Source organism: Gamsiella multidivaricata (assembly GCF_025024155.1).
Source record: "Gamsiella multidivaricata strain RSA 2152 chromosome Unknown BC939scaffold_54, whole genome shotgun sequence".
NCBI classification, from domain to species: domain Eukaryota; kingdom Fungi; phylum Mortierellomycota; class Mortierellomycetes; order Mortierellales; family Mortierellaceae; genus Gamsiella; species Gamsiella multidivaricata.
This window is the reverse complement of record NW_026251762.1, coordinates 3,997-30,150: the sequence shown is the minus strand read 5'-3', so window position 1 is coordinate 30,150 and position 26,154 is coordinate 3,997. Positions and strand designations below refer to the sequence as shown.

At 48.5% G+C, this 26,154-nt stretch overlaps 7 protein-coding genes across 7 annotated transcripts; all 7 read left to right on the top strand.

Moving 5' to 3' along the window:
* Window positions 1-2,332: 2,332 nt before the first annotated feature.
* BC939DRAFT_519828 (pyridine nucleotide-disulfide oxidoreductase-domain-containing protein) lies at window positions 2,333-5,458 on the top strand (the record flags this gene model as incomplete). The annotated part of the gene is made up of 11 exons (XM_051561194.1): window positions 2,333-2,557; window positions 2,635-2,696; window positions 2,789-2,827; window positions 2,920-2,940; window positions 3,050-3,189; window positions 3,286-3,492; window positions 3,580-3,644; window positions 3,738-3,842; window positions 3,917-4,226; window positions 4,322-4,578; window positions 4,683-5,458. 11 exons carry the CDS (start codon window positions 2,333-2,335, stop codon window positions 4,995-4,997), a joined length of 1,746 nt encoding a protein of 581 aa, XP_051409874.1. The 3' UTR covers window positions 4,998-5,458.
* Window positions 5,459-6,518: 1,060 nt separating this feature from the next.
* Window positions 6,519-12,976, top strand: BC939DRAFT_505173 (SNF2 family N-terminal domain-containing protein; the record flags this gene model as incomplete). Its single annotated transcript, XM_051560620.1, has 4 exons — window positions 6,519-7,802; window positions 7,894-8,532; window positions 8,633-12,015; window positions 12,124-12,976. The coding sequence occupies 4 exons, from the start codon at window positions 6,519-6,521 to the stop codon at window positions 12,974-12,976; spliced, it is 6,159 nt and encodes a 2,052-aa protein (XP_051409873.1).
* A 361-nt stretch (window positions 12,977-13,337) lies between these two features.
* On the top strand, window positions 13,338-16,012 carry BC939DRAFT_399672 (glucose inhibited division protein A-domain-containing protein; the record flags this gene model as incomplete). Its single annotated transcript, XM_051552492.1, has 6 exons — window positions 13,338-13,626; window positions 13,727-14,059; window positions 14,144-15,233; window positions 15,359-15,565; window positions 15,662-15,722; window positions 15,848-16,012. 6 exons carry the CDS (start codon window positions 13,338-13,340, stop codon window positions 16,010-16,012), a joined length of 2,145 nt encoding a protein of 714 aa, XP_051409872.1.
* A 293-nt stretch (window positions 16,013-16,305) lies between these two features.
* Window positions 16,306-18,631, top strand: BC939DRAFT_458372 (lipoic acid synthetase precursor). Its single transcript, XM_051556593.1, has 7 exons — window positions 16,306-16,539; window positions 16,668-16,909; window positions 17,089-17,266; window positions 17,391-17,547; window positions 17,640-17,697; window positions 17,817-18,091; window positions 18,207-18,631. Exons 1-7 carry the CDS (start codon window positions 16,450-16,452, stop codon window positions 18,494-18,496), a joined length of 1,290 nt encoding a protein of 429 aa, XP_051409871.1. The 5' UTR covers window positions 16,306-16,449; the 3' UTR covers window positions 18,497-18,631.
* A 36-nt stretch (window positions 18,632-18,667) lies between these two features.
* On the top strand, window positions 18,668-19,565 carry BC939DRAFT_494755 (uncharacterized protein; the record flags this gene model as incomplete). Its single annotated transcript, XM_051559612.1, has 2 exons — window positions 18,668-19,342; window positions 19,515-19,565. The coding sequence occupies exons 1-2, from the start codon at window positions 18,926-18,928 to the stop codon at window positions 19,563-19,565; spliced, it is 468 nt and encodes a 155-aa protein (XP_051409870.1). The 5' UTR covers window positions 18,668-18,925.
* Window positions 19,566-20,443: 878 nt separating this feature from the next.
* BC939DRAFT_479065 (uncharacterized protein) lies at window positions 20,444-22,142 on the top strand (the record flags this gene model as incomplete). Its single annotated transcript, XM_051558814.1, has 4 exons — window positions 20,444-20,810; window positions 21,034-21,560; window positions 21,650-21,761; window positions 21,847-22,142. The coding sequence occupies 4 exons, from the start codon at window positions 20,444-20,446 to the stop codon at window positions 22,140-22,142; spliced, it is 1,302 nt and encodes a 433-aa protein (XP_051409869.1).
* Window positions 22,143-23,522: 1,380 nt separating this feature from the next.
* Window positions 23,523-25,672, top strand: BC939DRAFT_458361 (uncharacterized protein). Its single transcript, XM_051556592.1, has 5 exons — window positions 23,523-24,051; window positions 24,189-24,547; window positions 24,639-24,750; window positions 24,843-25,501; window positions 25,618-25,672. The coding sequence occupies exons 1-4, from the start codon at window positions 23,655-23,657 to the stop codon at window positions 25,181-25,183; spliced, it is 1,209 nt and encodes a 402-aa protein (XP_051409868.1). The 5' UTR covers window positions 23,523-23,654; the 3' UTR covers window positions 25,184-25,501; window positions 25,618-25,672.
* The last annotated feature ends 482 nt before the right edge of the window (window positions 25,673-26,154 follow it).

Below are 26,154 nucleotides of genomic sequence, written 5' to 3'. Positions count from 1 at the left end.
TCATCAAGCGCTCGGCAGTGCCGGCGTTGAAAGCGTTGAAGGTGTTGGTTGTGGTCATTTTTGGGTAGATTTTTTGGGGGTTTAAAATTGGTCTCTTTTTCTTTTCAAGAAAGGATGGGGTAATTCAAAGGAATAATGGGTCGCTTGTTTAGGATGGTTGTGGGAATGGTCTATGTCTATCGAAGGACGACTTTGGTTCGTTGAATCTGTTGTGTTTCTTGTTTGTCTGAGCACTGGGGTGGGAGGGGGGGCACGAGGGAGCCATTTTGATAATGAGATTGATAAGATATTAAGACTGAGATTGAGATTTGATGAGAGAGTTGATTGACAACGAGTAGTAGTTTTCACTGATGATAGTTTTCACTGAGATAAGAAAGGGATGCGAGAGAAGCAAAACGTTTAAACGATAATGGACGACATCTTGGCGATATGCTGAAAGTGGAAATGGGCTGAAGATAATAAAAAATAAAATAAAAAAAAGTGGTCAAGACAAAAAAAAAAAAAAAAAAAAAAGGTCAAGAATAAAGAGTATGCGATGTGTAGTTTCGATAGTGAAAAAGAAGGCAGCTGAGGGGAGTGAAAAGAGTGAAGAAGGAAAGAAAAAAGAAGGGTAAAAAGGAAGGGGGGGGAGGGAGGTTTTTATACTGGCGGGCAGGAAAAGCGGACCTCCGAACACAACAAGCACGCCAAAGCACGACAAGCCAGATTCGAATCCATCTCTGTACTCTCATTGGTCCATTCCATCTCTCTTTTTTTGCCTCTGCAGCACATGAAGAAAGGAATACATCGAAACAAACCAAAGGGCAAGAGAGGCAACATGGTCTCCTTTTTTTTCAAAGCATATCGTAGAGTCCAACAGGGCGACCTGTCCCAGGGAGGGGGGAAACAAACAACCTGTGAGGGCGGAGCGGACAGCTGGGGCACTTGAGCATATAGGACTCAAAGTCTCAGCAGTACGATGTAATCTTCACCATTTGCTACCTGCCAGGTGTCACTCCACACCCACTCTGTGAAGGAGAGGACCCTTCTCTCAACCCAAGAACACAACATTGTTGTTTACTTTGATTGTTCGTTTAATCGAATCGAATCAAATCAATTATCAAACAAAGATTATCACTACCATTACCATACACCCATAGCGCCCACATGTGGAGTAAAGTGGGAAGTGCCGCGCGAAGAGGAGGGCTAGCTCGGGAAAGGGTACCGTCCTCCTATCTCTGCCCCCTGAACTCATACTTATCTTCGTTTTTGACGCCACGGGTCGCCAATCCTCGATTGGCCGCACCTTAATAACCTCTCACACATGACATTTCTTACGGCCGATCCGCCGAATCATAAGCAGCCCGCCGACTTTCATCCATGCATCTACCACCATTTGGCGTAGTGCTCCTTCTTTTCCCTAGTCACAAAGAGGAGAGAAGCGAACCTTGATCTGCTTCTTCCTGATGTCCTTTAAAAGAAACGATTGCAGACAGGAAAAAAGGCGCTTTTTTGAACCCTTGGGTAAACGGAGAACCTTGTTGCAAATGAAAAAGAGGCGGGGAAGGCCAGCTGTACGTAGTACGTACAGTCTTCAGGCCCGGTCATCATTTGCACTGGATTAGAGTACCTCTTGGTATCCATCAGCAACTGTTGATAGATCCAAGGCAACGAGAGTGTGGAGCCACTAGGGACAACGCAACGGAATGTCAGCCTCCAAGGTAATAAACGCAAGTCATCCTTCAATTGGTCTTCAACCGGAAATGCCTTTGATAAATAAATCGAGGCAATTTGGCGCGTGCAATTGAATGCGGGTTGGGACTACGGTCCAGCCAGCGATTTACTCAGATACATGGCCGTGGATGAGCGCCATCTTTTATATGATGCATAGAAGAAGGAATACCATCATCAGAGAGCAGTGGGATCTTCATTTGAGGCAATGGCCCTGGGATGGTGAGTGTGTGTCCAGGGGACAACTTCCTTCCGGATAAGGCCCAATGGGCGGAACACATTTGGTCCACCTATGTCATCATTTTGATACATCGCGTTCCTCCACATTGTCCTTCCTTATTCTACTCATTCTACCCATCTCATTCCTCTCCATAAGATTCCATCGCATAACATTCTTTTTCAAAAACACATTATGTTGCGATTTACCCGCCCTCTGGAGCAGTCTACACGCCTGATGTCTCGAGCAGTAGCTCCAGAGTTCCGGAGGCCTTTCACTATTCGTCGCCAAAAGTTCCCCACGGTCCTTAGATATTACGCCACTGAGACAGGTTCTCATGTCCCTCCATCACCACCAAAACCACCTCACTCGCGTCTATACCGCGTCGGTCGTGCCTTGCTTATCATGACGGCAGGCGTACCTGTAGCAGGGGGTCTGGCCTGGTACACCTATGATACTCTCTTCGAGGCAAAGGGCGACATTCTACACACGAAGCGTCCTAAACACATCGTCGGTGGACCCAAGAACCTTGTCATAACGCACGGATGTCGTGGCAGCGTGCTCAAGGCCGAAGAGATCCATCAGAATGACCCTCGCCAGAGACTGGTCATCCTTGGAAGCGGATGGGGTGTATGTGGTCATTTGGCAATGGATACACGCGGCAATTGGCGACCTAGTATGGCTAATAACTCTTCATTGCTGTATAGGCCGTCTCGGTGATCAATCAATTGGACCCTAAAAAGTTTCATGTCACGGTTGTGTCCCCGACGTAAGTGGCCAGCTTGGGGTTATCATGATTTGTGCACGTTATGATAGCGCCCGAGATACGTCACTAATTCATGGCCTCTTGGGTGCCTATAGAAACTATTTCCTCTTCACTCCACTGTTACCAAGTGCAACGTAAGCTACCTCTGTCAATGGTATAAAGCATAACCGATAATTAGTGAGTAAATGACTGACAGCAACACGTATTTTTGGTTGCCCGTGGACAGCGTGGGCACTCTCGAGCTCAGGTACGTGTAACTGAAGAGATGCGGTCGCGATAGGGAACTCTGATGGTGGGTCCAAAATGCGTTTCAGTCAACCTGTTGCTCATACAAAATGAACACATATCTCGTATAGGTCGCTCATTGAGCCAATAAGAAGACTCTTATCAAAACTTGGTGGATACTATGTCGAAGGACGCGCAGAGGACATCGACTTTGAAAACCAGCTGGTGGAAGTCTCGGGCGTGAATAACAGCGAGGGGCAAATGTTCTATGGTAACACCTGTGCCAATCATTCATTTCGTCGAATCAATCCATTGTAAACCCTAGCGGACTCTCGTGAACTAACCGTTCCTTGTTGATTCCGCATAGTCCCATATGATAAACTCGTTATTGCAGTTGGGTCTGAGTCCATGACGCACGGCATCCAAGGATTGGAGCACTGCAACTTTTTGAAGTCCATCACAGATGCTCGAGATATCAGAAGGAAGGTCATGGAGAACTTTGAGAAGGCTAGTTTGCCCACGACGACTGACGAGGAGAGACGCCAGCTTCTTAGCTTTGTGATCTGCGGTGGCGGTAAGATACGATGGAATTGGTGCACACAGGTCGAAAGTCCCTATGATAACTATCTGGCTAATCGTGCTTGTCTGCCCTCTCTCTCAGGTCCTACTGGAGTCGAATTTGCAGCTGAGCTATATGACTTTTTGTATGAAGACCTGGTCGGCTATGTAAGGACATTTGCATCTGTCGATTTTGTTCTGTGTTGCCCTGCTGTATGGATCCTAAGCAATTGTGCCAATTCCCTGCTGTTATCCGTATAGTTCCCCGCTATCCCACCAGAGGAAGTGCAGGTCAGCATTATCCAGAGCGCGGGACATATCTTGAATACCTACGGCAAGACATTTCTCTGGCTCATCATCGAAAATGTAATGTTACATAACACTCTCGCAGACCACTAACGCTATCTTCTGAACTCACTTATGCAACTATAGACCTGAAGATCAGTGAGATGACAGAGGCCAAGTTCAAGCGCGAGAGCATCAACGTGGTTACCAATGCCAGAGTGGTTAAGGTCAATCCCAAGTCGGTCACATACAAGGAGAAGAGCACCGGGAAGGAATACGAAGTGCCATTCGGCGTCTGCCTCTGGTCGACTGGCGTGGGCATGACCCCGCTTGTCAAGACTTTGGTGGCAAAACTCCCTACGGGCTCTCAGTCCAACAAACACGCGATCGAGACGGACGGATATCTACGCGTCCTTGGAGCGCCAGAAGAAACTGTTTATGCCATTGGTGACTGTGCCACGATTCGTAAGTGCATGTACAGAGCCTTGTTCAGTTTACGTGAGACGATCTATGATTTGCTGCGGACTAATACCGAGTATTTCGCTACATCTGTATTCTAGCCCAACCTCACTTTGTTGAGAAAGTGATGACGATTCTACAGGAAAACGATACTAATGGAGATAATGTTCTGAATTACGACGAGTTCCACAATCTCGCCAACAAGATTATTGCAAAGCACAGTGTCCTCAAAGTGTTCCTGGCTCGTCTGGACATGGTCTTTGAAAAATACGACAAAGATCACAACGGAACGCTTGATCTAGATGAAATCCGTGCCTTCCTGGTCGATGTCGAGAAGCAATGCACGGCTTTGCCAGCGGTACGTACATTTGCTTTGTGAGCCATGTCTCTTATTATTTTACTGCACTATTGAAGCGTTGCTCGCTAATGCACATCATACCGGTGTTTTGTGTTGTCTAATAGACCGCACAAGTCGCCAGCCAGCAGGGCAAGTTTGTCGGCAAGAGAATCAACGTTCTTCACGAGATTGAAGATGATCCTGTGGCTGCCGCCAAATTGCCTCAGTTCAATTACACCCATCTGGGCTCGCTCGCGTATATTGGTGGCAACGAGGCAGTCTTGGATCTAGGCAAGGGCTATGTTTATGGTGGCCTTGGATCCGAATACCTTTGGCGATCCGTTTACTTCAGTGAGCAGGTTTCGATTAGGACACGACTCTTGCTTCTCATGGATTGGTCGAAGCGTGCTCTATTTGGACGAGACATCAGCAAATTTTAGAGGGCGATAGAACGGAAGACCTGTACAAGATACTGATATAGTCCTGAGAAGAAAAATTTTAAAGATCATCGATTTTTGGCTTTTTTGGCTTTTTTGGCTTCTTGCCCTGTTGTTGCTGAGTCCTGACAGTTCTCATAGGTGGTGAATTAGAATCGGGGCTATGTTCCTTTTGCTTTGACTCCCCTGGTTTTCTTTTTCCTTCAGTCCCTTGCTTCGCTACAACTTTTCCCCATATCACATACATCATCATGTTGTTCTCAAGGTCCTCAATTTTTGTTGCGCTGATGGCTGCAGCATGGTTATTTCACGCCGCTATTGCACCTCCTGCTCGTGTCGACGTAGATCTGGACGTGATATCGCATAACCATGCTACAAGGCAATCGTGCGAGTCACCTGCGGGATGCTCGCAAGCGTAACACGCGAGTCTCAGCACCAACCCTGATATGGGCAATGAAGGGTATGTGTGCAATACTTTTTAGTTTTTTACACATTTGTCCATAATGAGCCTATCGATGAGCATCATATAGCCTATGGATAATAGCTGGGAATTTCACGCATCTTTCTGTCTAGACAGTTGTCGGCGAACGGGGTGTGTACAGCTCTAGAGGCGTAAAACCAGAAAACGAAAAAAAAATTGATGGCAAGGGCAGATATGGCCTGCTTTCAGTTGTATGGGTTTAGTGCGGGTAAATCTGACCCCAGACGACATAGTAAACCGGCGCCCTGGTGTCAAAGTGCTATGCATAACTAAGCAGACTATGCTCGGCGAACAGGATAATTACCCATCCCAACCCTTCCCTCAACACACCAATGACAATGCATTTAGAATTGATGGCAAAAATTAGTGCCACAACGGCTTTTTGGGATCCCAAACATTATATCCTGGTGCCAAAATAATGGTAAGAAATCCAGTTTTTTCAGTTCGCATGGTGCTGTCGAGTCTATTGAACGATCATATCCTGAATCTTGCGCCACGAGAACAGGGCGAACAGAGAATTGGTGGCTGACAGTCTGTTAAGGGTTTTTTCGGTGGCGAGGACGTGCCGAGAAGGGGGAGGGGTTAGAAAGAGAGTAGAGGTGGAGGAGTGGTCGGAGGATGTCAGGGAGCTGAGAAGGACCACCCCCATTCTGGAACCGCTTTCAACCCCAAGTCCAGCAACAAAAATGAAAACTCGTGCTGCGTGTATCCCCCAAACTTTTTTATTTTTATTTCTTGCCTACCTGGTCGCGTTTTGTTCGATGGACTTGTTTTTTCTTCAAGTGACTTCTTCCCAAACAAGCAGGAGATCGCCGCATCGATCAACCAATCGCTAACTCACTTTTCATTCTTCCCACACAACCCTAACTTTTCTTTTCATAATACTTTCATCTATTCCATTCTATCCAGTTCCATCCAATCGCATCCCATCCCATTCTACCCCATTCTTGACATCCCTTTCTTTTTTGGATTTCTTTAAAGGCAGCGGACCTTTTGGATGTTGATGCAACAGTGAACGTGACGACCCCAGGATCGCTTTTTGCATGTCCCAGCCCTCATCGTCTGATGCTGCCTTCATCCCACTCTTACCCCTCGATACTCATCCCGCCACCAGCAGTATGAGCGACGGTACCAGCATCAGCAGTAACAGTAACAGCACTGTCTGTGGCGTGTCCTTTGCACGCTCGACCAGTCCTCCACCACATTTACCAGCAAGTGACTCAGCTGTGCTGGAAGCCGTGTCAGCGAACAAAAGCCCGGAACTAGGCCAAGCGTCCAACCTCGACCTTAAGCCCTCAGGGAGCCAGTCTATACTCACCAACGGTCATGCCCACCATAACCTGCCTATCCCAACAAACCAGAGTGTGGCCAAAGACAACCCGCCTAAGCGAGGACCTGGACGACCCCGACGCTCTGATATCGCTACAGCTGCCCCTGAGAAGCCATCTTCTGATCTCAACACTCGTCCTAGACGAACTCTGCGTGCAGTCTCTTCTTCACCCACATCAGGAATATCAGCTGAAGCCATGACACCAACCGCCCCAACTCGCACACAAAATAGTCCTGTCAAAGGACGCTCCCAGTCTGCCATACCTTCATTGGTGTCAGAACCTGCAGGAACCGTAAAGGTGACTGGTCAGCGCACCTCAACGCGAAACATCAGACCGCCAGGGAAGTTTTCGGAGGCAGTGATCATGACAACGACCCACAGGGGCAGCGGAACCAAGCCAACACCTTCAAATCAGCGAGCAGGGATGACTCCGCAGCAACAACGGCCGACAGAACATTTTCCGAAGCGGGGCCCTGGACGACCTGCCGCCATCAAACTGGTGCCCATATCACCTCCATCAGTAGTACCTATGAAGCGCGGGCCCGGCCGTCCACCACGCAACCCGCTCTCTCCAAAACTGACCCCGCAGACAGCAAACAGCAATCATACCGAGCCTGGACCCACACCTCGCAAAAGGCGCACCTCATCTTTGAATCAAAACTCGCAGCCTAGCCAGACTCCCGGTCAGCACCAGAGTACAAGTTCAAATGTGAGTGCAAGTGCGAGTTCCAGTCAGGGCCAGGGTACTACTAGGAGCAAGACCTCAACTACTGAACCCTACAAGCCGCTTCGACCTCCTAAACCACGCACACCCTTGGATAAAGCAAGACAGGCAAAAGTTAATGAATGGGAAGCAAAGCTGCATGGCGTTATCGATCATCATGACAGTTTGGCGCGCGAGCTCTATCATTTGGAGACCTACACGACCACGCTGACATATGACCCCGTCAAGATCAAGTCCGATCATAGCGAGAGGATGTTGAAGGCAAGTCAGGCTGTATGCTCCAGTAACGACCTCATTCAATGACAATCACTGGAGGTGAACTGATGATGTGATATATTACCTATTTGTTCATATCTGTTGATAGTTCCTGCGAAACTTCGACCTTTGGTCCCAAGTCCCTGACCTTGTTTCCAATGTTCAGCTGAATACGGACAGGATATCAACTCGGAGAAGCGCAATCGAACATCGCGAGCAGCTGGTGGACATGCTTCAAAAGAATGTCGAGGAGGCATTACCACGGCGGGGAGACGGGTCACTTTCTCTGGATACTATTCGCATGAGGACACAAAAGGGCTATCTCACGCAATTTCAAAGCTTTGAAGACTACTTGAATTCGTTCGTCTATGCCGACGATGAGGAAGTCACGCCAGAGGAAGCGGACAGGCGCGCAGAATCACACGCACAGCTTTTGAATCGGATTGACTGCCTTAAAGCGGAGGGTAGGCTTGGAGGAAAATTAGCTAAACCGTTTGTCGACCCCGAGGTGCCCAAGCTACACTACAACTGGCTAATGGAACATATCATGACGTCCTCGAGACTTATCAAGGAGGAGGGGAAACTGCAAATGGCTCGCGCACGTAAGGTCAGTAAGCTGATCACCCGACATTTTGAACAGCTTCATGGAAAGAGCGAGCGGGAACAGAGGCTGGAGGAGAAGCGGTTGAGGAAACTGGCCAAGTTGACGGCAAACGAGGTCAAAAAGAAATGGCGCTATGTCGAAGGAGTAAGTCAGAGTACCGGAGGAGCGAATCATGGTAACTATCGCAGTTACACATTGACCATCAATATCGATTTCTGATATGACTCGCTTTTATTCTTAATAGGTCGTCAAGGCACGACACAGGGCGCTGATTCAGGAGGAACAAGAAGAGGCCGGCAAGCGACATTTGAATCTCATATTAGAGCACTCCACACAGATACTAGGAGTACAGCAAAGCGCCTTTAACATCAGCATGCCGCGGCAATTGTCAGACCCCCTTGGCTTAGCGGATGTTCTTAGTGGTCTACCGTCACCGCTCTCAGCAGCAGATCCCACCAGTCGTCGATCTTCAGTTCCACTATCGGTGGTCTCGTCGGATGCGGAGCTTGACGCTGGTGATGGTGAGTTCACTGTCGCAGAAGCTGATGTGGACGATGAAACGACACTCGCCAACGAAGAGTCAGGAACAGAGGATGATGAGGCCGAGATTTCAGGTCTGGCAGCTGAAATGGACATTCCGATTGAGGAGCTCTTGAAGCAGTACGGCTATCGACTTTCTGAAGACGAGGAGAGCGACGAGGACGATGAGCAAGCTGGGGACGATGAGAATGCGGATGAGAGAAGCCAGCCAGGTTCATCTAAGGATCCAATTGGCAAAAACGAGATAGTGCCTGCAGTCGCCGAGAAACCACATGTGAAGGTTGAGATGAATATAGAGACGGAGTCAGGCAGCGCTCTGGAGGACACTCATCCGGATGCATCGATGGACATGGAGGTCGACTCTGCAGCGAATGGAGTAAACGGCAGCAATGATGCTTCGGAGCTGGATGAACTGCCAAACACTGTTCCTAATCCAAGACAGTCTATGGAGAAGGAGGAGGAGAGGCCCATGTCCTCCAAGGATATTGCTAAAGCGTTACCGGAAAGCCTCAAGTCTGTCACCAGACCCAGCCCAGTATCTGAGCGAACCTATGTTCCTAAGCGAAGGCGGTTGTCCCTTAGCGGTTTATATCGTGGCCCTCCATTGCCTTGGAATCCTTATGGTGAGGTGGACGATGAGCGGACGATGGAGGAAGAAGAACAGGAGGATCTCTCTGACCCGGAGGAACTCGCTGGTCTGATAGTGGAGAAGGATATGTCGATTGAGGACCTCCTGAATAGATATGCATACGAAGCGGAAAGCTCTGAATACTCGGATTCGTACTACGACTCGGACTCTGAATACGAAGACACCATCATGAGCTCGCTGCAACGAGCAAAACCATCTGATCCGCGTTACGTGGTCACCCTGCAGGATGTCGCACGCAGTCGCAAGTTCCCGACGAGACCAAGCAGTGAAGTATCCGACACGGACACAGAGTACGATGATAACCGGACCATATCGATATACGGGACCGATGACGAGCTCTGTCTTGGTGATATGCTTCCACTGCTGGATCCAGAGGTGCCACCAAAGAGTCCAGAAATCGACACCTTCACTACCGGGGCGAACGTCAAGACCAAAATCCCGTTCCTTCTTCGTCATCAGCTTCGAGAATACCAGCATGTGGGCATGGATTGGCTCGCGAATCTCTACAGCAACGGCTTGAATGGTATTCTGGCAGATGAGATGGGCCTTGGAAAGACGATGCAGACAATTGCCCTGTTGGCTCATTTGGCATGCGAGCACGGGATTTGGGGACCTCATTTGATCGTTGTTCCTACGAGTGTCATGCTCAATTGGGAGATGGAGTTCAAGAAGTGGTGTCCAGGTTTCAAGATCATGACCTACTACGGCAGCCCCAGGGAGCGCAAGGAGAAACGAGTTGGCTGGTCTCGCGAGAACTCGTTCCATGTCTGCATTACTTCGTATCAGTTGGTTGTCCAAGACCAAGCCGTGTTTCGACGCAAGGCCTGGCAGTACCTGATTTTGGACGAGGCGCACAATATCAAAAATTTCAGATCTCAACGCTGGCAAACGCTCCTCAACTTCAACTCAGCTAGACGACTGCTACTGACAGGAACACCTCTTCAGAACAACCTGATGGAATTATGGTCGCTTTTGTACTTCCTCATGCCAAATGGTGTTTCGCAGACTATGCCGGTCGGCTTCGCCAACCAGAAAGAATTCCAGGAGTGGTTTTCACACCCAGTCGACCGCATGATCGAAGGCAACGATCAACAGGACGAGGACTCGAAAGCTGCCATTGCTCGACTCCACACTGTTCTCCGGCCATATTTGCTCCGCCGTCTCAAGTCCGACGTAGAAACCCAGATGCCAGCCAAGTACGAGCACATTGTCTACTGCCGACTCTCCAAACGGCAGCGATTCCTTTACGACGACTTTATGAGCCGTGCGAAAACTCGCGAAACTCTGGCATCCGGAAATTTTCTCAGCATTATCAACTGTTTGATGCAGCTGCGTAAAGTGTGTAACCATCCGGACTTGTTTGAGGTGCGGCCGATCGTTACGTCGTTTGCGATGCCCTCCGCCACGGCGTCCTTTGAGATCACGGAGTTTTTGGTTCGGCGGCGGATCTTCTCTGAGGTCGACAAAGCTCAAGAATCTGTCAACTTGGGGTTCCTGGGGCTGATCTTCACCACAGCGGAGGAGCGTTTGTCGAAGATGGATCTAGAGTCATACGAGGAGCTAAACGCCGCGTCGTGTTTTCAAAAGAAGGCGGCAGAGTTTACAATGCCCCAATCGAAGACGCTGTCGAGTTCCAACCATTATCAGGACGTTCGACAATATGTCAGCATGAGACGGCACCAGTTGATGCTGGCTGACAGACATCGCTGGGAGCAATTAGGATACGTCAACATGAATAAGTGTCGGACGAATCTCCTGTATGGATCCAGCTTGCTCAACATGTGTCGATTGCCTATCAAGGCTCCTATAGGGTGCACCACAACTTTGAACCAAGTTGCGGATCCACAGCATTATTTTGAGTATACCGATGCGATTGCGCGAGCCATCATTCCGAGCGAGGCACGACTGTGCCAGAATGAGGAGACGATCAAGCGGTTTGCGTTTGTAACACCCGCTGTTTTGGTCCGCGACTACTCATGGAAACCGATTCATGTGAGCCCGGAACCATCTTCACTAGAGTTGGTTTGCAAAAAGGCAGAGGAACTTCTCTATCCTATCACGTCATGTCTACAGGTGCAGTTCCCGGACAAACGATTGCTTCAGTTTGATTGCGGCAAGCTGCAAAAGCTGGACAGCCTTCTTCGTGAGCTTAAGTCCGGTGGCCATCGTGCCCTGATCTTCACACAGATGACCAAGGTCCTCGATATTCTGGAGATCTTTTTGAACATTCATGGACATCGTTACCTTCGATTGGATGGTGCCACCAAAGTGGAGAATCGACAACATCTTACGGATCGCTTCAACTCAGACCCAAAGATTTTGGCCTTTATCTTGTCAACTCGATCGGGCGGTGTTGGTATCAATCTTACGGGAGCTGATACCGTTATCTTTTATGACTCTGATTGGAACCCATCGATGGACCGCCAATGCCAGGACAGGTATGTTATCGCCTCGCTTTCTTTCTGTATTTCTTTGCTCCTTCGGCCACTCTAGCAAGTGTATGTGAACGACAGTACTCCTTACACTGAGTTTTTTGTTTATAATAGATGTCATCGTATTGGACAAACAAGGGATGTCCATATCTACCGTTTCGTCAGCGAGTTCACGATCGAGGAAAACATGCTCAAGAAGGCAAATCAGAAACGCATGTTGGACAACGTCGTCATTCAGGAAGGAGAATTTACAACTGACTACTTCCAAAAAATGGACTGGCGCGATATGCTGGGCGAAGAAGAGTTGGCCAAGATAGGCGATTTGGGGCCGACTCAAAAAGATGGCGAACCTCAGGATTTATCGACTGTTCACGGGGCCGATTTAGAGCAGGCGTTGGCTGCTGCTGAGGACGAGAACGATGTCATGGCAATGCAGCAGGCCAAACACGAGATGGAGGGTGTTGACCTTGGAGACTTTTCTGAGGTTGGAGCCAGCAATACACCGACAACGGCCTCCAAGGATAAGCACTCCAAGTCCAGGGACATTGAGGGCGGCACAGCAAAAGTCCAGTTTGCGGGTGCGCCATTGATTGAGGCAACAGAGGAGGAGGAGATCATCGAGATGGGCCATGTGGACGAATATATGCTTCGGTTCATGGAGCGAGAGTATGGGCACTATGTTGGATTCGGTGGACTGCCAGAACCCGAGAAGAACGAGGACGCGGACGATTTGGAGATGCTCGACGATGAGACGAAGCCGAGCGAAGATAGCGAGCAAGAAGGAGAAGAGGAAGAGGAGGTGGAAGTAGAAGAAGAGAACGAGTACGACATCGAGGAGACGGAGGAAAGCGATTCTGGCGAGGATGGCGATCCAGAGGGATTATTATCATCGTCTGAGGAAGAAGGAGACAACAATGAAGGTGCCGATGTTGCTGCAGGTGTGGAGGCGATGGAAACGGACGATTGAAGCGTATGTGTCCTTTTTTAATTTTGTAACATAATGACAGCGAGACCACCAATGTATATTAAAGAAAAATCGCCTTGAGATTGCTTTTATTTTGGCGCCATCCGCTATTTAGGAGTGAACTACCATTTCTAGTTATCAAATTGGTGGCGAAACAGTCATCCCGCTATGGTAAACAACCTGAGACGGTTCCCTCTTGGTCAGCTTTACCGGACAGGCACATCCAGTCATCAACACCGGACGCTCAGGATCCGGTCAAGCATCTCATCCCATCCTAGCCTCAACTGTTATCACATTTCAATAATTTCAACATATACTCATGTTCACGATTTCAAAGAGACTGGTGGCTATCAGTCACAGCACCATGGTATCAGGATACCTCGGCAGAAAGAGCTTCTCGACATTAATCAGTAGCACCAGGACGCCATTGAGACTCTTAAAGCACAACACGCGGGTTTGGGGCACACAGTTCAGCTATGCTGAGCAGTTCCGGTCTGTCACCTTGGCTGCCTCAAATGCTCTGCCGCCCACCTCTGAGACTTCGTTCGATGTGATTGTCGTAGGAGGAGGACATGCAGGTTCTGAGGCCTGTGCAGCCGCTGCAAGGACAGGTGCCAAGACATTATTGCTCACTCAAAAGCTAGATACCATCGGTACGTTGGCTGTGTAGTATTCATCCCTAATGTATCTGATATCTGGATCTTGTTTTGCGAGAGGCTGATCGGTCAAACTATTGAATGAATATCGATATAGGCGAAATGTCATGCAACCCTTCTTTCGGTGGCGTGGGCAAAGGAGTCCTCGTCAAGGAAATCGACGCACTGGATGGTCTCTGTGGCAGGATTTCAGATCTGGCAGGCGTTCAGTTCAGAATCTTAAACAGATCCAAGGGACCCGCAGTTCATGGACCCCGTGCGCAGATTGATCGAAAGCTGTACAAGAAACATATGCAAAAGGCACTGCACGAATACCCTAACTTGACCATCAAGGCTGGTTCTGTCTCAGATATTGTACTTGGAGCAGAGATTTTGCCACCTATTCCGGGACAGAACAATGTCCAGGCCGAGATCAAGGGGATCAAACTCGGTATGTGTTTCTATGGTCATTCATTGGACAGTTCTTCTACATATTGCGTTTATTTATGGGCTGTAGGTTTTTCATGTTAAATAGAATCGGGCGAGGTCATCCATGCCCCCAAAGTGGTCATCACAACAGGAACATTCCTGCGCGGCGAAATCCACATTGGACTGGAGGCATATCCTGCAGGACGAATTGGCGAGAACGCGTCCATTGGCCTCTCTGATTCACTTGCTCAAGCAGGCTTTGAGCTTTCTCGACTCAAGACTGGAACCCCTCCTCGACTGGACGGCAAGACCATCGACTATACAGAACTCATACCTCAGTATGGCGACATAACCCCATCACCCTTCTCCTACCTTCACAAAGAGGTCGCTAACGCTCACAACCAGTTGGTGTGCTATCAAACCAGCACAAACCCAAAGACTCATGAGATTATTCGTAATAACCTACACAAATCGATTCATATTCGAGAGACTGTCAAAGGACCGCGATACTGCCCCTCAATCGAATCCAAGATCATGAGGTTCGCCACAAAAGAGGCACACACGATCTGGCTGGAGCCTGAGGGGTATGACACAGATGTGGTTTACCCGAATGGCATCTCGATGACGCTTCCTGAGAAGGAGCAGATCGAGATGTTGAGGACGATTAAAGGACTCGAGAATGTGACGGTACTGCGATGTGGATATGGCGTCGAGTACGATTATGTGGATCCTCGGGAACTCAAGCGCACTCTGGAGACCCATCGAATCCGCGGACTTTACCTTGCAGGGCAAATCAACGGAACGACAGGATATGAAGAGGCAGCAGCTCAGGGTATCCTTGCAGGAATCAATGCCAGCTTGGCAGTACAGTCGAAATCTCCGCTGATCCTCACTCGTGCAGACGCTTACATTGGTGTGCTCGTGGATGACTTGATCACAAAGGGAGTTGAGGAGCCGTACAGGATTTTTACGTCGCGTTCAGAATATCGACTAACGTTGCGTGCGGATAACGCGGATCTGAGATTAACGCGCAAGGGATATGAAGCTGGATGTGTGTCGGAGTATCGCTGGAATGTGTACCAGCAGATGGAGCGGGATATGAGCCGTGGAATGCAGCTGATGAACGATTTCAAGCTGTCGCCGGTCAAGTGGGCCGAGTTTGGGTTTGGCAAGAGCGACGATGGCATCAAACGAAGGTATGCAAAATGATGATCTGGCGTTTTGAGCTACTTTTTCCCTTATCAAACATCGCATTATAACGACTCGAACGGATTGATTTATTTCTATATCCTTTTCTGTTGCGGACAAAACTGTTTTTTAGTGCTATTGAAATACTCGCCTTCCCCAATGTGAAGATGGAGGACTTTTACGAGGCCATTCCAGAGCTGAAGGAAATCGGTCCAGTCGTTCAAGCAAAGATTGCAGTCGAAGGCGCTTACTCGGTCTATCTTCGCCGTCAGGGTGCAGAAGTTGTGGCATTCATGAGAGATGAGTCGATGGAGCTACCCTTAGACCTGGACTACTCTGCGTAAGTGACAATCTGTGGTTTTTGTTCTTGACGAATATCATGAACGCGGAATCATGCTGCGCTGTCTTCTAATCTGTTAACATTGCGTGATGATAGTATTCCTAATCTGTCGAATGAGAATCGGTCCAAGCTGGAGCGTCAACGTCCTGCAACCTTGGTAAGTGATTTCTTCGTTTCATGGATCGAAACTTACTATTGTTATTGTTATCGTTATTGTTATATGTTATGGCAACATGCGCCTTATTAACACCATACGCGTGTTGTTTCTCATATGTTGTTCAGGGAGCTGCAAAGCGCATTGAGGGTATGACACCGACGAGCATACTGGAGCTGCTCAAGTATGTCCAGAGGACCAAGCGGCCTTCGACGACGATCACGGGCGAAGCGATTCGATCTGGGAGTCGGAAGGACCGCCTGCGACAGAAGATGTTAGCGAAAGGGTTTTGAGCAGGAAATGGAGGGAAGCATGCTTCTGAACTCGATGTGTACCATTAGTGGCATTGTAAACTATTTGCATAAAGACACTTGTTATTATCCAGTGAAGAGAGAAATGACACCTCCCAAATGGACATGGGAGATGTTCCTTGTATGAGGTATAAGCGCAAAAAAGCGGGCAGTTGAGGAAATGGGCAAACGTGCGTGCCCCAATCTGCAGCTGCTAGAATAAGGCTCAGGATCTCCGAGGTGCATTTTGCCAATTCGTCTGTGGTATCTACCGTGGCAATTTTTTTTTTTTCAAACTCTGACTCGGTGGAATAAGCGCACCAGCAGCAAAAAGTCCGTTGATTCTAGATCCCCTTCCTTCATTTCCCTCATCCTTCTTTCGCTCATTGACTCCTTCGCTCTTACAAACACTCTCTCATACTCATACTCATACACCCACCATGTCCAGTCTAAACATCGCCTCGAGGACTCTCTTCGCCCGCTCTGTCTCCCACAGTGCTCGCCCCATGACACAAAGCGCAGCGGTCATGGTAATACCCTAACCCCAGCAGAATCTCGGAGTTCCCTGGAGATTTCTGCACAAACACAAGGCAAAGCACCGTCATAATCCATGAATGAACGATTCATGGACTAAAAATGGTACTCTCTCTCCTCATAGGCCCTCCGGAACTACAACGCCACAGTTGTTAAAGACACGCCCGCCTCAGCAAAGAAATCAAAGTTCGCGGACAAGTTCGCTACCGGACCCAGCTTCGAGGACTTTGTTGGCGGAAATCAGAAGCTGTCTGTCGAGGAATCCCTAGAGCTCAAGGAAACTGTCGTCGATCAGCAGGCAGCAGCAGCAGCAGTAGCAGCGGAGGCTGCCTCACCATCGACAGGCAAACCTGCCAAGCGTCCGCCGTAAGTCTCTCTTTTTTTTTAACATATACAACCTCAGTGCTGTCCCAGTTACGCAACGAGCTAGCTATCTGGCTGACAGCATTGTAAGACCTATCGTGGGATACTTGCTCTATCTCCGGATCTCCGGTATTCCTCGATCTCACTGGATGCTTGGACACGTTTTTTTTCGCCTACGATAGAAAGCAGCGTTTGCCGGAGTGGCTCAAGACGCCGATTCCCTCTGGAAAGAACTTCACGCAGATCAAGAAGAATCTCAGGGAACTTAATCTTCACACCGTCTGCGAGGAAGCCAAGTGCCCCAACATCTCGGACTGCTGGGGAGGTGGAGAGCACCAGACAGCCACAGCCACCATCATGGTATGTTTGCCCCTTTCTTCTATCCTCGGAACCCGTGTTGTCTGAATAATGATCTCTCGTGCCATCCCACTGACTTGGTCCCTCTGACCACTTGCTGGTCTGTTTTTTATATATATAAAAATAGTTGATGGGGGACGAATGTACTCGTGGATGCCGATTCTGCTCTGTTAAGACCAACAAGGCGCCAAAGCCCTTGGATATCCATGAGCCAGAAAACACTGCCGAAGCGATTTCAAGATGGGGCCTGGATTACGTTGTCTTGACTTCAGTTGACCGTGATGGTATGAACTAAGAGGATTTTGCTCAGTAAGCCCATGTAGGCCAAAGTATTAATGACCGTTTACATGAACTGTTGGCCTGCATACTGTCATAGATCTTCCGGATGGTGGTTCGGCGCATTTTGCAGAGACGATCATGAAGCTGAAGCTGAAGTAAGTAGTGTGGTTGAAACCCTGAACTCTCTAGATGCTTTTTTTTTTTAAAAAAAAAAAAAAAACACTGCAATATTCCTTACCGTCTTATGTCCTACCTCCCTTGTTTCTTAATGTAGAGCGCCCAGGATTCTTGTCGAGTGCTTGACTGGAGATTTCCAAGGAGACATGGAGTGCGTTGCGCGTGTGGCGACCTCCGGATTGGACGTCTATGCACACAATATTGAGACTGTCGAGGCTCTCTCTGCCTATGTTCGTGATCCTCGTGCCAAATTCAGACAGTCGATTGCTGTGCTGGCTCATGCCAAGAAGGCCAAGCCTGGTCTGTTGACGAAGACTAGTATGATGTTGGGATGTGGTGAGAGTGAGGCCGAGGTCATCCATGCCATGGATGGTAAGTATCTTTAGGAATATTTGGCGCGGTCCTTCAGTTTGATAAGTAGGAATGCGTCCTCGACGTTTTTTGACTGACACTAACTGTCATTTACTTGGTGTGACCCAAATGGTAGAATTGCGCAAGGTAGATGTGGATGTTTTGACACTGGGTCAATACATGCGGCCGACAAAGAAGCACATGCGCGTGCATGAATATGTCAAGCCGGAGGTGTTCGAAAAATATCAGAAATTGGCAGAGGAGCGTGGATTTAAATATGTGGCGTCAGGACCACTTGTACGATCGTCCTACAAGGCAGGAGAGTTCTATATCAGCAATATTCTGAAGAAGGAAAAGGAGCAGGGCATGTCTGTTGTGGGAAATGATGCCGTGGTCAAGCTGACGAATGCTGGCGTCCATGTCTAATATCAGGACAGTGTTCAGAATTTTTCACTTGCATTTTCTCATCTTTAGAATCATTTTTCATGTTGCTTGCTTTGTTTGACTTTTCTTTTTACGCGCCTACCTTGTAACCCATACCAATAAAATAAGATAATAGCAAAAAAAAAAACTATCTCTAACTTGCATTCAACTACTAGTCCATCAGTATCAACGGACAAACATGGGGCAACGTGTCGAATCCTTTGGGTTCCATGATTATCGCTTTCATCTACGCCGAACGGGGCATTCGTCCCTTGGCTGATTCATCAGGGCATAAAAAGGCGCCCCACCGTATCTAGACCCAGAAAACACCTTTCTACACAGAAAAATAACGTGCCGTACACATTCGTACAACTTCATCGTAAGGTTCATGACTTCCCCGCTTGCCTCGTTTTGGCCTCGTTTGTCCTGGCCATGAGCATGTCTGCTACGACGGTTGCAGCGGTCCCAATGATCAGCACCACAATTACTGAGGCAGGCGCTTACCCCACAACCATCCCTGGCTCTCCTTCCAGGTCTGTAAGTCTTCCCACCGGGTCCGACATTCTCTCGCCATCACCTTCCTCGGCCGACGCTGTCGTCCCATCTCCAATGACGACCTCTACGATCAGCATCGCTGGCGTTACTGGTACACCTACCATGAGCAGCCCCATCGTACCAATTGCGACGACTACCAAACCCTCGGATGCGGCCTCTGTGGTCGAATCTCAGTCGACTATGTTGGTCGCCATGGCTGACTTGCTGTTGCGATGGCTATTGGCCCCAAAGTGCTCGAATCCCCTTCTGATAACTCAGGGCATGACATTCTTTGTATCTAGTTTCTATGACGCCGTATGTAATCCTACCCTCACTTCCCTCTCTATACGAAATTCACTCCCTTTCTCTCTTGATGCCAGTCAAGCGTTTGAATTATTTCGTTGTTCGTTGTCAGAATGCTATGCTATGCTAATCAATCAAAGTACAACTGGACAGTAAACATGAAAGTATGCATGAGCTAAACTAGATTCCTGCAAGACTACCCCTGGACGCATTTTTAATGTACGTAGGCGCATAGTGCGTAAAAAAAAACCAGAGTTCTTTGGTCTAGCGGAGTGCAAGCTAGCCGTCTCAAAAATAGATGTGCATGTCCTGTCGGCCCCACTAGACTATGAATGAAAGATACACACCTCCTCCCCATCAACTGAATGTGTGCCATCGTTGCCACCAATAATAAGTTTCAAGGCGTACTTGTTCAACAGCAATTTGTGGGTTTACGAGTGCTTGTTTGGCCACGATACATGCAGATTAGGGCTCATTTGTCCATGTGCAAGCGAATTCCCATTCACGAATCTGCTGCATTAGACCAAACAAGGCTCATTGTGGCCAACCTTGTTGCTTAGCTCCATATCCTCGAAATAATACAAATCTCCCTGGGTTTATCCGAAGACGAAAAAGAGTGCCTGCGGGATGAGCAAGATACGCTGGGCAATTCTCCCAATATTCCCCTCGCCTAAGGCACATATTGCAGGCGCAATGGCAGACCGGTAAGGACAAATCGGCAGACATGGTGCTTTACTCGGAGATTACGAACAGAATTACCAAGGGACCGAGAGTAGCTGACTCTCTTCAGGTACCGGTCAAAGCCCACTGGTCGGTACCATCTTTATCCCTTATAAAACGACAGAAAGACTTCTCTTCACTTTCCCCTCACCTTTTCTCCCTTCTTCGCCTCATCTTCCTCAACGCCTTCCTTCCTATCTGTCATCGATCGAGCAAACCTCGATTCCATTCCGGTCCACACACCAAACACCCTTCATCTCCCCCTCCACACGACTGTACCACTTACTCCTCAGCAACATCTCCTTCCCTCCCTCCTCCACACGCTGCTACGCACACCAATCTCGCCATTGACGATTCATTAACCAGCCACCTTAAAGTATCCATTCCCTCAACATGGTCAAGATTATTCTTACTTTCACTGCACTGTCCATGGCACTCTCCATGGTCATGGGCCACGGTGTCCACGGACTCGAGAAGCGTGCTACGGCCACCTGCAGCACCGTGTACAAGCCCGTGGCTGCAGGTGCTTACCCAGCCCTGGACTGCACACCTTTCGTCCAGGATCCTCAGGTCCAGACTTGGCTTAAGTTGGTCGACTTCACAAAAACACCTGTCTATCCTCCTTCGAAGGATGGTGTTTGTCCGACGGACTTGACTACCATCCCCAAGGACCAATGCTGGTGGACTTGCCAGAAGTGCGAGGCTCCTGGAGACATCACCAGCTGCCCCAAGACCGGTACCTGGGGGCTAACCTACGACGGTATGTTGTATTCTTTGTCTCTTCGCATGTTTTTTTTTTCTTTTTCTTCAAATGCAAACTCCTTATGTTGTCCGATATCGGTCGTACTGGTGCGGATGACAATGACTTGCTATCTCTATCTCGTTTGGCAAGCAAGGCTCTCACTTGCGGTGTTCCGCGTCCGTTGTTCTCCCAGCATCCTCCTCCTCTCCCCTTCGACTTTTATAATAGCCCTTATAAACAGAAATACTGTGGACTTTGGTCATCTGCACCCACGCCTCTCGCAAAAATAGCGCACGCGTTCATTTCGGACCTCCAAAATTCGCAACCAACAATCCCCAGGTTCTTAGCACGACAAAACAGTATGCCCTCTCACACAGTTCTCTTCTTGATGCCTGTTTACCCTGCTTAGATGGTCCCTCGCCTGACTCGCCTCGTCTGTACGATAACCTACTGGCCCATAAGCAAAAGGCGACGCTCTTCATCGTCGGATCGCGTGCTATCAGCTTCCCTGCGACCTTGAAGCGTGCCTATGCTGATGGTCATCAGATTGCCATTCACACCTGGTCCCATCCTTCGATGACCAGCTTGACTAACCAGCAGATCGTTGCAGAGCTCAAGTGGACGGAGAAGGCCATCTTTGATACCATCGGTGTCACGCCCCTGTACTGGCGTCCTCCTTATGGTGACGTTGACAACCGCGTCCGTAACATTGCTACTCAGCTCGGTTACAAGACCTCGATCTGGACCCAGGACTTTGACACCGACGACGTAAGACTTCTTCGTTTCGTGCTTGCTTGTTGTACTGTATTTAGAAGGAAACTATGTACTGACATACTTTCACTCTTATGAATACGCAGTGGAACATTCCTGGAGGAACTGCCACTGCTCAGTCAGTTGTTGCTACCTTCCAGTCCTGGCTCGCCAAGATTCCAACCATGAGCACCGGATTCATTGTCCTCGAGCACGACTGTAAGCGTCGCTTTTGCTCTTTAATAATTGGTTTCTGTGAATTAGGAAGAGCATAGTGTCACGATACTAACTTTTTATAAAACAGTGTTCCCTCAGGAAGTCGATGTGTCCGTGAACGGTATCTTGCCAATTGCGTACGCAACCAAGAACTTGGTCATGCAACCCATCGCTCAGTGCTTGAGCGACGGTAAGCCCTACAAGGAGGGTGCCGGTACTTTCCAGTTGTTGCCCTCTAACAACGGCACCACCAGCAACTCTACCACCGGACCTACCGTCATTAGCGGCAGCGGTGACAAGAGCAGCAATGCTGCAGTCTCGATCTCGGTCTCGAGCGGCGCCTCGGTCTTGATGGCCGTCGCGGTCATGACTGCCTTGTGCTAATGCAGTTTTTGTACTGGGCTTGAACCCCCCCCCCCCCCACACACACACACACATAGTGGATAGAGTAGGAAAGAATATTTTTATACGTTGATGCGCTTATTTGACGGTATTAAAAAACAAAGCGCTATATGTATCGTCACCTTTATCCAATATGTAAAAATAAGATGAAGATACCCATCGCCACACCGGAAAAAAACTTTCCAGCATAGCCACCGTATCAACGTCCACCACAACGGACATTCATGCACGGCCTTCGGCAGGCAAAGAGAGGTCTTTGTTCAAAACTTTTCAAGCAGATTTTTTGTGTTCAGCCGTGCTCACTGACGTGGAATGATTGCCAAGGAGATTAGACTAGATAATCCGTAGCACAATGTCTCATGAAGGAGTCTTCGGATCAAGATATGTGTGTGGGAGGGGAGGAAGAGGGAAGGGGGAGGGAGAGCAATTGAGCAGGGCTCTTAATACGAAATAAGTAGCTATTCACTGAGTATCATATAAAAATAAATGGCCAGGGCGCTGGGGGCCAGACTCTCACCATAGATTCTTTGACAATAAATGAAATATTTGCGATTTTGAGTTTATGCATTTTATCCAGCTGGACTGAATTCTCCACGGATGAACTCTCTGCAGAAATGGTGGCAAATTGCTCTAAAGTCATCATTTCCTCATCCTCCAAAGAAACGTTTCTAAAGGAAGAACGAAATGCGAAGAGTCATTCTTTGAACAAAAATAAAATAAAATAAAATAAAAAAGAGAACGCCATTGACTGCGTGCGCAATCATCGTCATTTATTCAGTGATAACCATGGTCATTGCGTTTTGCACTAAACAAAAGGGACGTAGAGGTAGCATTTCTAACTATAGACTGGCTCTCGCAGTCTACGTTTACCCACGTCTTTTGGTGATGAAGACATTTTTATACACCTCTCCCTTGATCTGACACTGCAGTGCCCACTACCGTGGCTAATGCGTAGGATTAGTGTGGTCGTTGACGAGGGAAAACAGGGATCAAAATACTCATGGCTATAATTTGATTGAAGCGTTTTGAGCCCCTGCATGAGTCCGGCACTTTTTCCATACGATATGTCCCAGGTCAACAGTCCATGGGACCCATCAGAGCTGGATAGGAGCGAGAGTATTATACTATTGTAAGATCGATGTACGTGAACCATTATACTTCCTCTCTCTCTCACTCTCATCGCTGGCCGAGCCTGTTCCTTTATTTTTCCCGCTATTTTTCACGTTTGCCTGTGGTCGCTCTTAAAATAAGCGACACCGCAATTTACCCCTGACTTGTCCATAAATGGTAGTAGGCTGGACAGTTGGACAAACACTCTAGTATAAATAGACCTGAACAGACCTCCAACAGCAAAATTCGTCCTTTTCGTCCCCCTTCCTCTTCCTTGAATCCTGAACAACACGTCAAATATACCACCATCGCCTCATTCATCTTCCATTCACACCACATTCTAAATACACATCTCCTTATCTCTTTTAAGTGCACTTCAAAAAAATGGTTAAAGCAATCTCTGCACTTCTGGCCCTCTCAGCCTCTCTCTCCGTTGTCTTTGGCCACGCCGCTGGCCACAAACACCTTAGCGTGCTCGAAAAGCGTGGCACCAGCGCCCCCGAGCCCAGCCCATGCAGCTCCACGTATGTGCAGGTCGCAAATGGTTCCTGGCCTGTTTTGGATTGCATTCCCTTTGTGCAGGATCCTCAAGTCCAGACTTGGCTCAAGCTGGTAGATTTTACAAAGACGCCTGTCTACCCTCTTTCGAATGACGGCCTTTGCCCGACTGATTTGACAACCATCCCTACGGCTCAGTGCTGGTGGACTTGTCAGAAGTGCACCGCCCCTGCTGATGTTACCTTTTGCCCCAAGACCAACACCTGGGGTCTCACCTACGATGGTAAGCAACCCCTCATCTCATATTCACCCCCCTGGAACCCCCCACTGTATCTTTATCTGGTTTTTATCTGCTTCATCTTAATAACCCAATTCATTCTCGACCTTATACACCGACATTATCCTGTCACTGATTCGTAGACGGCCCATCTCCCGATTCCCCTCGTCTTTACGACTACCTTGCGGCCCACAACCAAAAGGCCACACTCTTCATCGTCGGCTCCCGTGCGGTCAGCTACCCCGCGACCTTGCAGCGCGCTTACAAGGAGGGTCACCAGATCGCTATTCACACCTGGTCCCATCCTTCGATGACTAGCTTGTCGAACGAGCAGGTCGTTGCAGAGCTCAAGTGGACGGAGAAGGCCATTTTCAGCATAATTGGTGTCACTCCTCTATACTGGCGTCCTCCTTATGGTGATGTCGATAACCGTGTTCGCGACATTGCTACCCAACTTGGTTACAAGACCTCGATCTGGACCGATGGTTTTGATACCAACGACGTAAGTGTTCCTACGTCTCATTTTCTTCCCTTGGCTTTGTGGTTTTTGAAGAGACGGCGACTTAACACGCGTATCTATCTTATGTTCATAGTGGAACATTCCCGGCGGAACGGCTACTCCACAGTCTGTCATTGCTACCTTCCAGACCTGGCTTGCCAAGATCCCAACTATGAGCACCGGTTTCATCGTACTTGAGCATGACCGTAAGTCTTCATTTAAAGCACTTTATCCCCCTCCTTAAAAATGAGAAAAGGAAAGGCTGCATATTTAACAGATGTACGTCTCGTTTAAATAGTGTTCCCTCAAGAGGTCAACGTCTCGATTACTGGCATCTTGCCCTTGGCCTATGCCGACAAGTCTTTGATCATCGAACCCATCGCCAAATGCGTCGGCGATGCCAAGCCCTACAAGGAAGGTGCCGGCACTTTCGTCCTCGGTGGTTCTGCCAGCAACACCACCGCTACTGTCTCTGGCTCCAGCGGCAGCAGCGGCACTACGACTGGCTCCAGTGGCGCTAGCAGCGGTCCAACCGTCGTTGCGAAACCCAGTAGTGCTCTCAACAATGCTGTTGCTAACAGTGGTCTCTTGATCGCCGGATCTTCGGCTCTCATGGCCATCCTTACTAGCGTTTTTTAAAGTTTTTTTCACATGCATTAAAAAAAGGATAATTCTGTTTGACAATCTTGAAATCCTCGAAAAAAATCCATGTAAAATATTTTAGTGCATTGGCTCAAAACTGAGCGTAAGCCTTTGGTCCGATTTTCAGGGTAAACGAGCTGCACGGATTTCCGCACGGGTAATCTCTTTGACAACCCGGGTTGATTGGCAGTCTTACTTTACAACCCCTGCAGGAAGTCCATGGAAAACACTTGATGTATTTGCCGAAGTTAAAGGCAACCTGAGCGTAAATAACACACCCTCTCGTGAATCAGCCGCCGTGTGAACACAGGAAAGGTATTACTTTGGTCCGATTTTCAGGACATGCGAGTTACATGGATTTCCTACGGGAATTGACTTGCGGAAGAATATAATCTCACCCCTCCCTCTAATCTTACACCCTGTTATTTTAGGTTTCTAAGTGCTTAAGCACCTGACACCCCATTATCGCTGCACTGCGTCGCCCAGGTGTGTCAAGAGTGCAAACTTCTCTCTCTACCAGTGCGCACTTTTGTACACCTCTCTCTCTATACCAGCCCGCACTTTTTTCCTTCTGCCCCGACCACGCGCCACCGTACCCAATACGTAATTGTTAATAGATTGCTCTTGTTCCTATCTCGCATCTAGTCTCATAACCTCAATTCGTTTAAGGATCCGGATCTTTTTAGCCATCGCTTCCTTGATATAGGCTGTAGTTCAGCTCCGTCCTCTGACCAGGTGTGTTACGCTCTTGGCACACCTGGGCGACGCACTAAATTGCTGATTACCAGTAGTGCGGTGATATCGGGGTGTCATACTAGGTCTACATGTAGATTCACATATCAGTTTTCTCGTCGCTGGAGAATCTACCCCTTTCTCCAATCCAATATGAGGCAGGATTGAGCCAGATTTTACTCCGAAGCTGAATGACGAGGTGCCATGGAGAAGAGAAAACAGACAGTCGTTTGTGA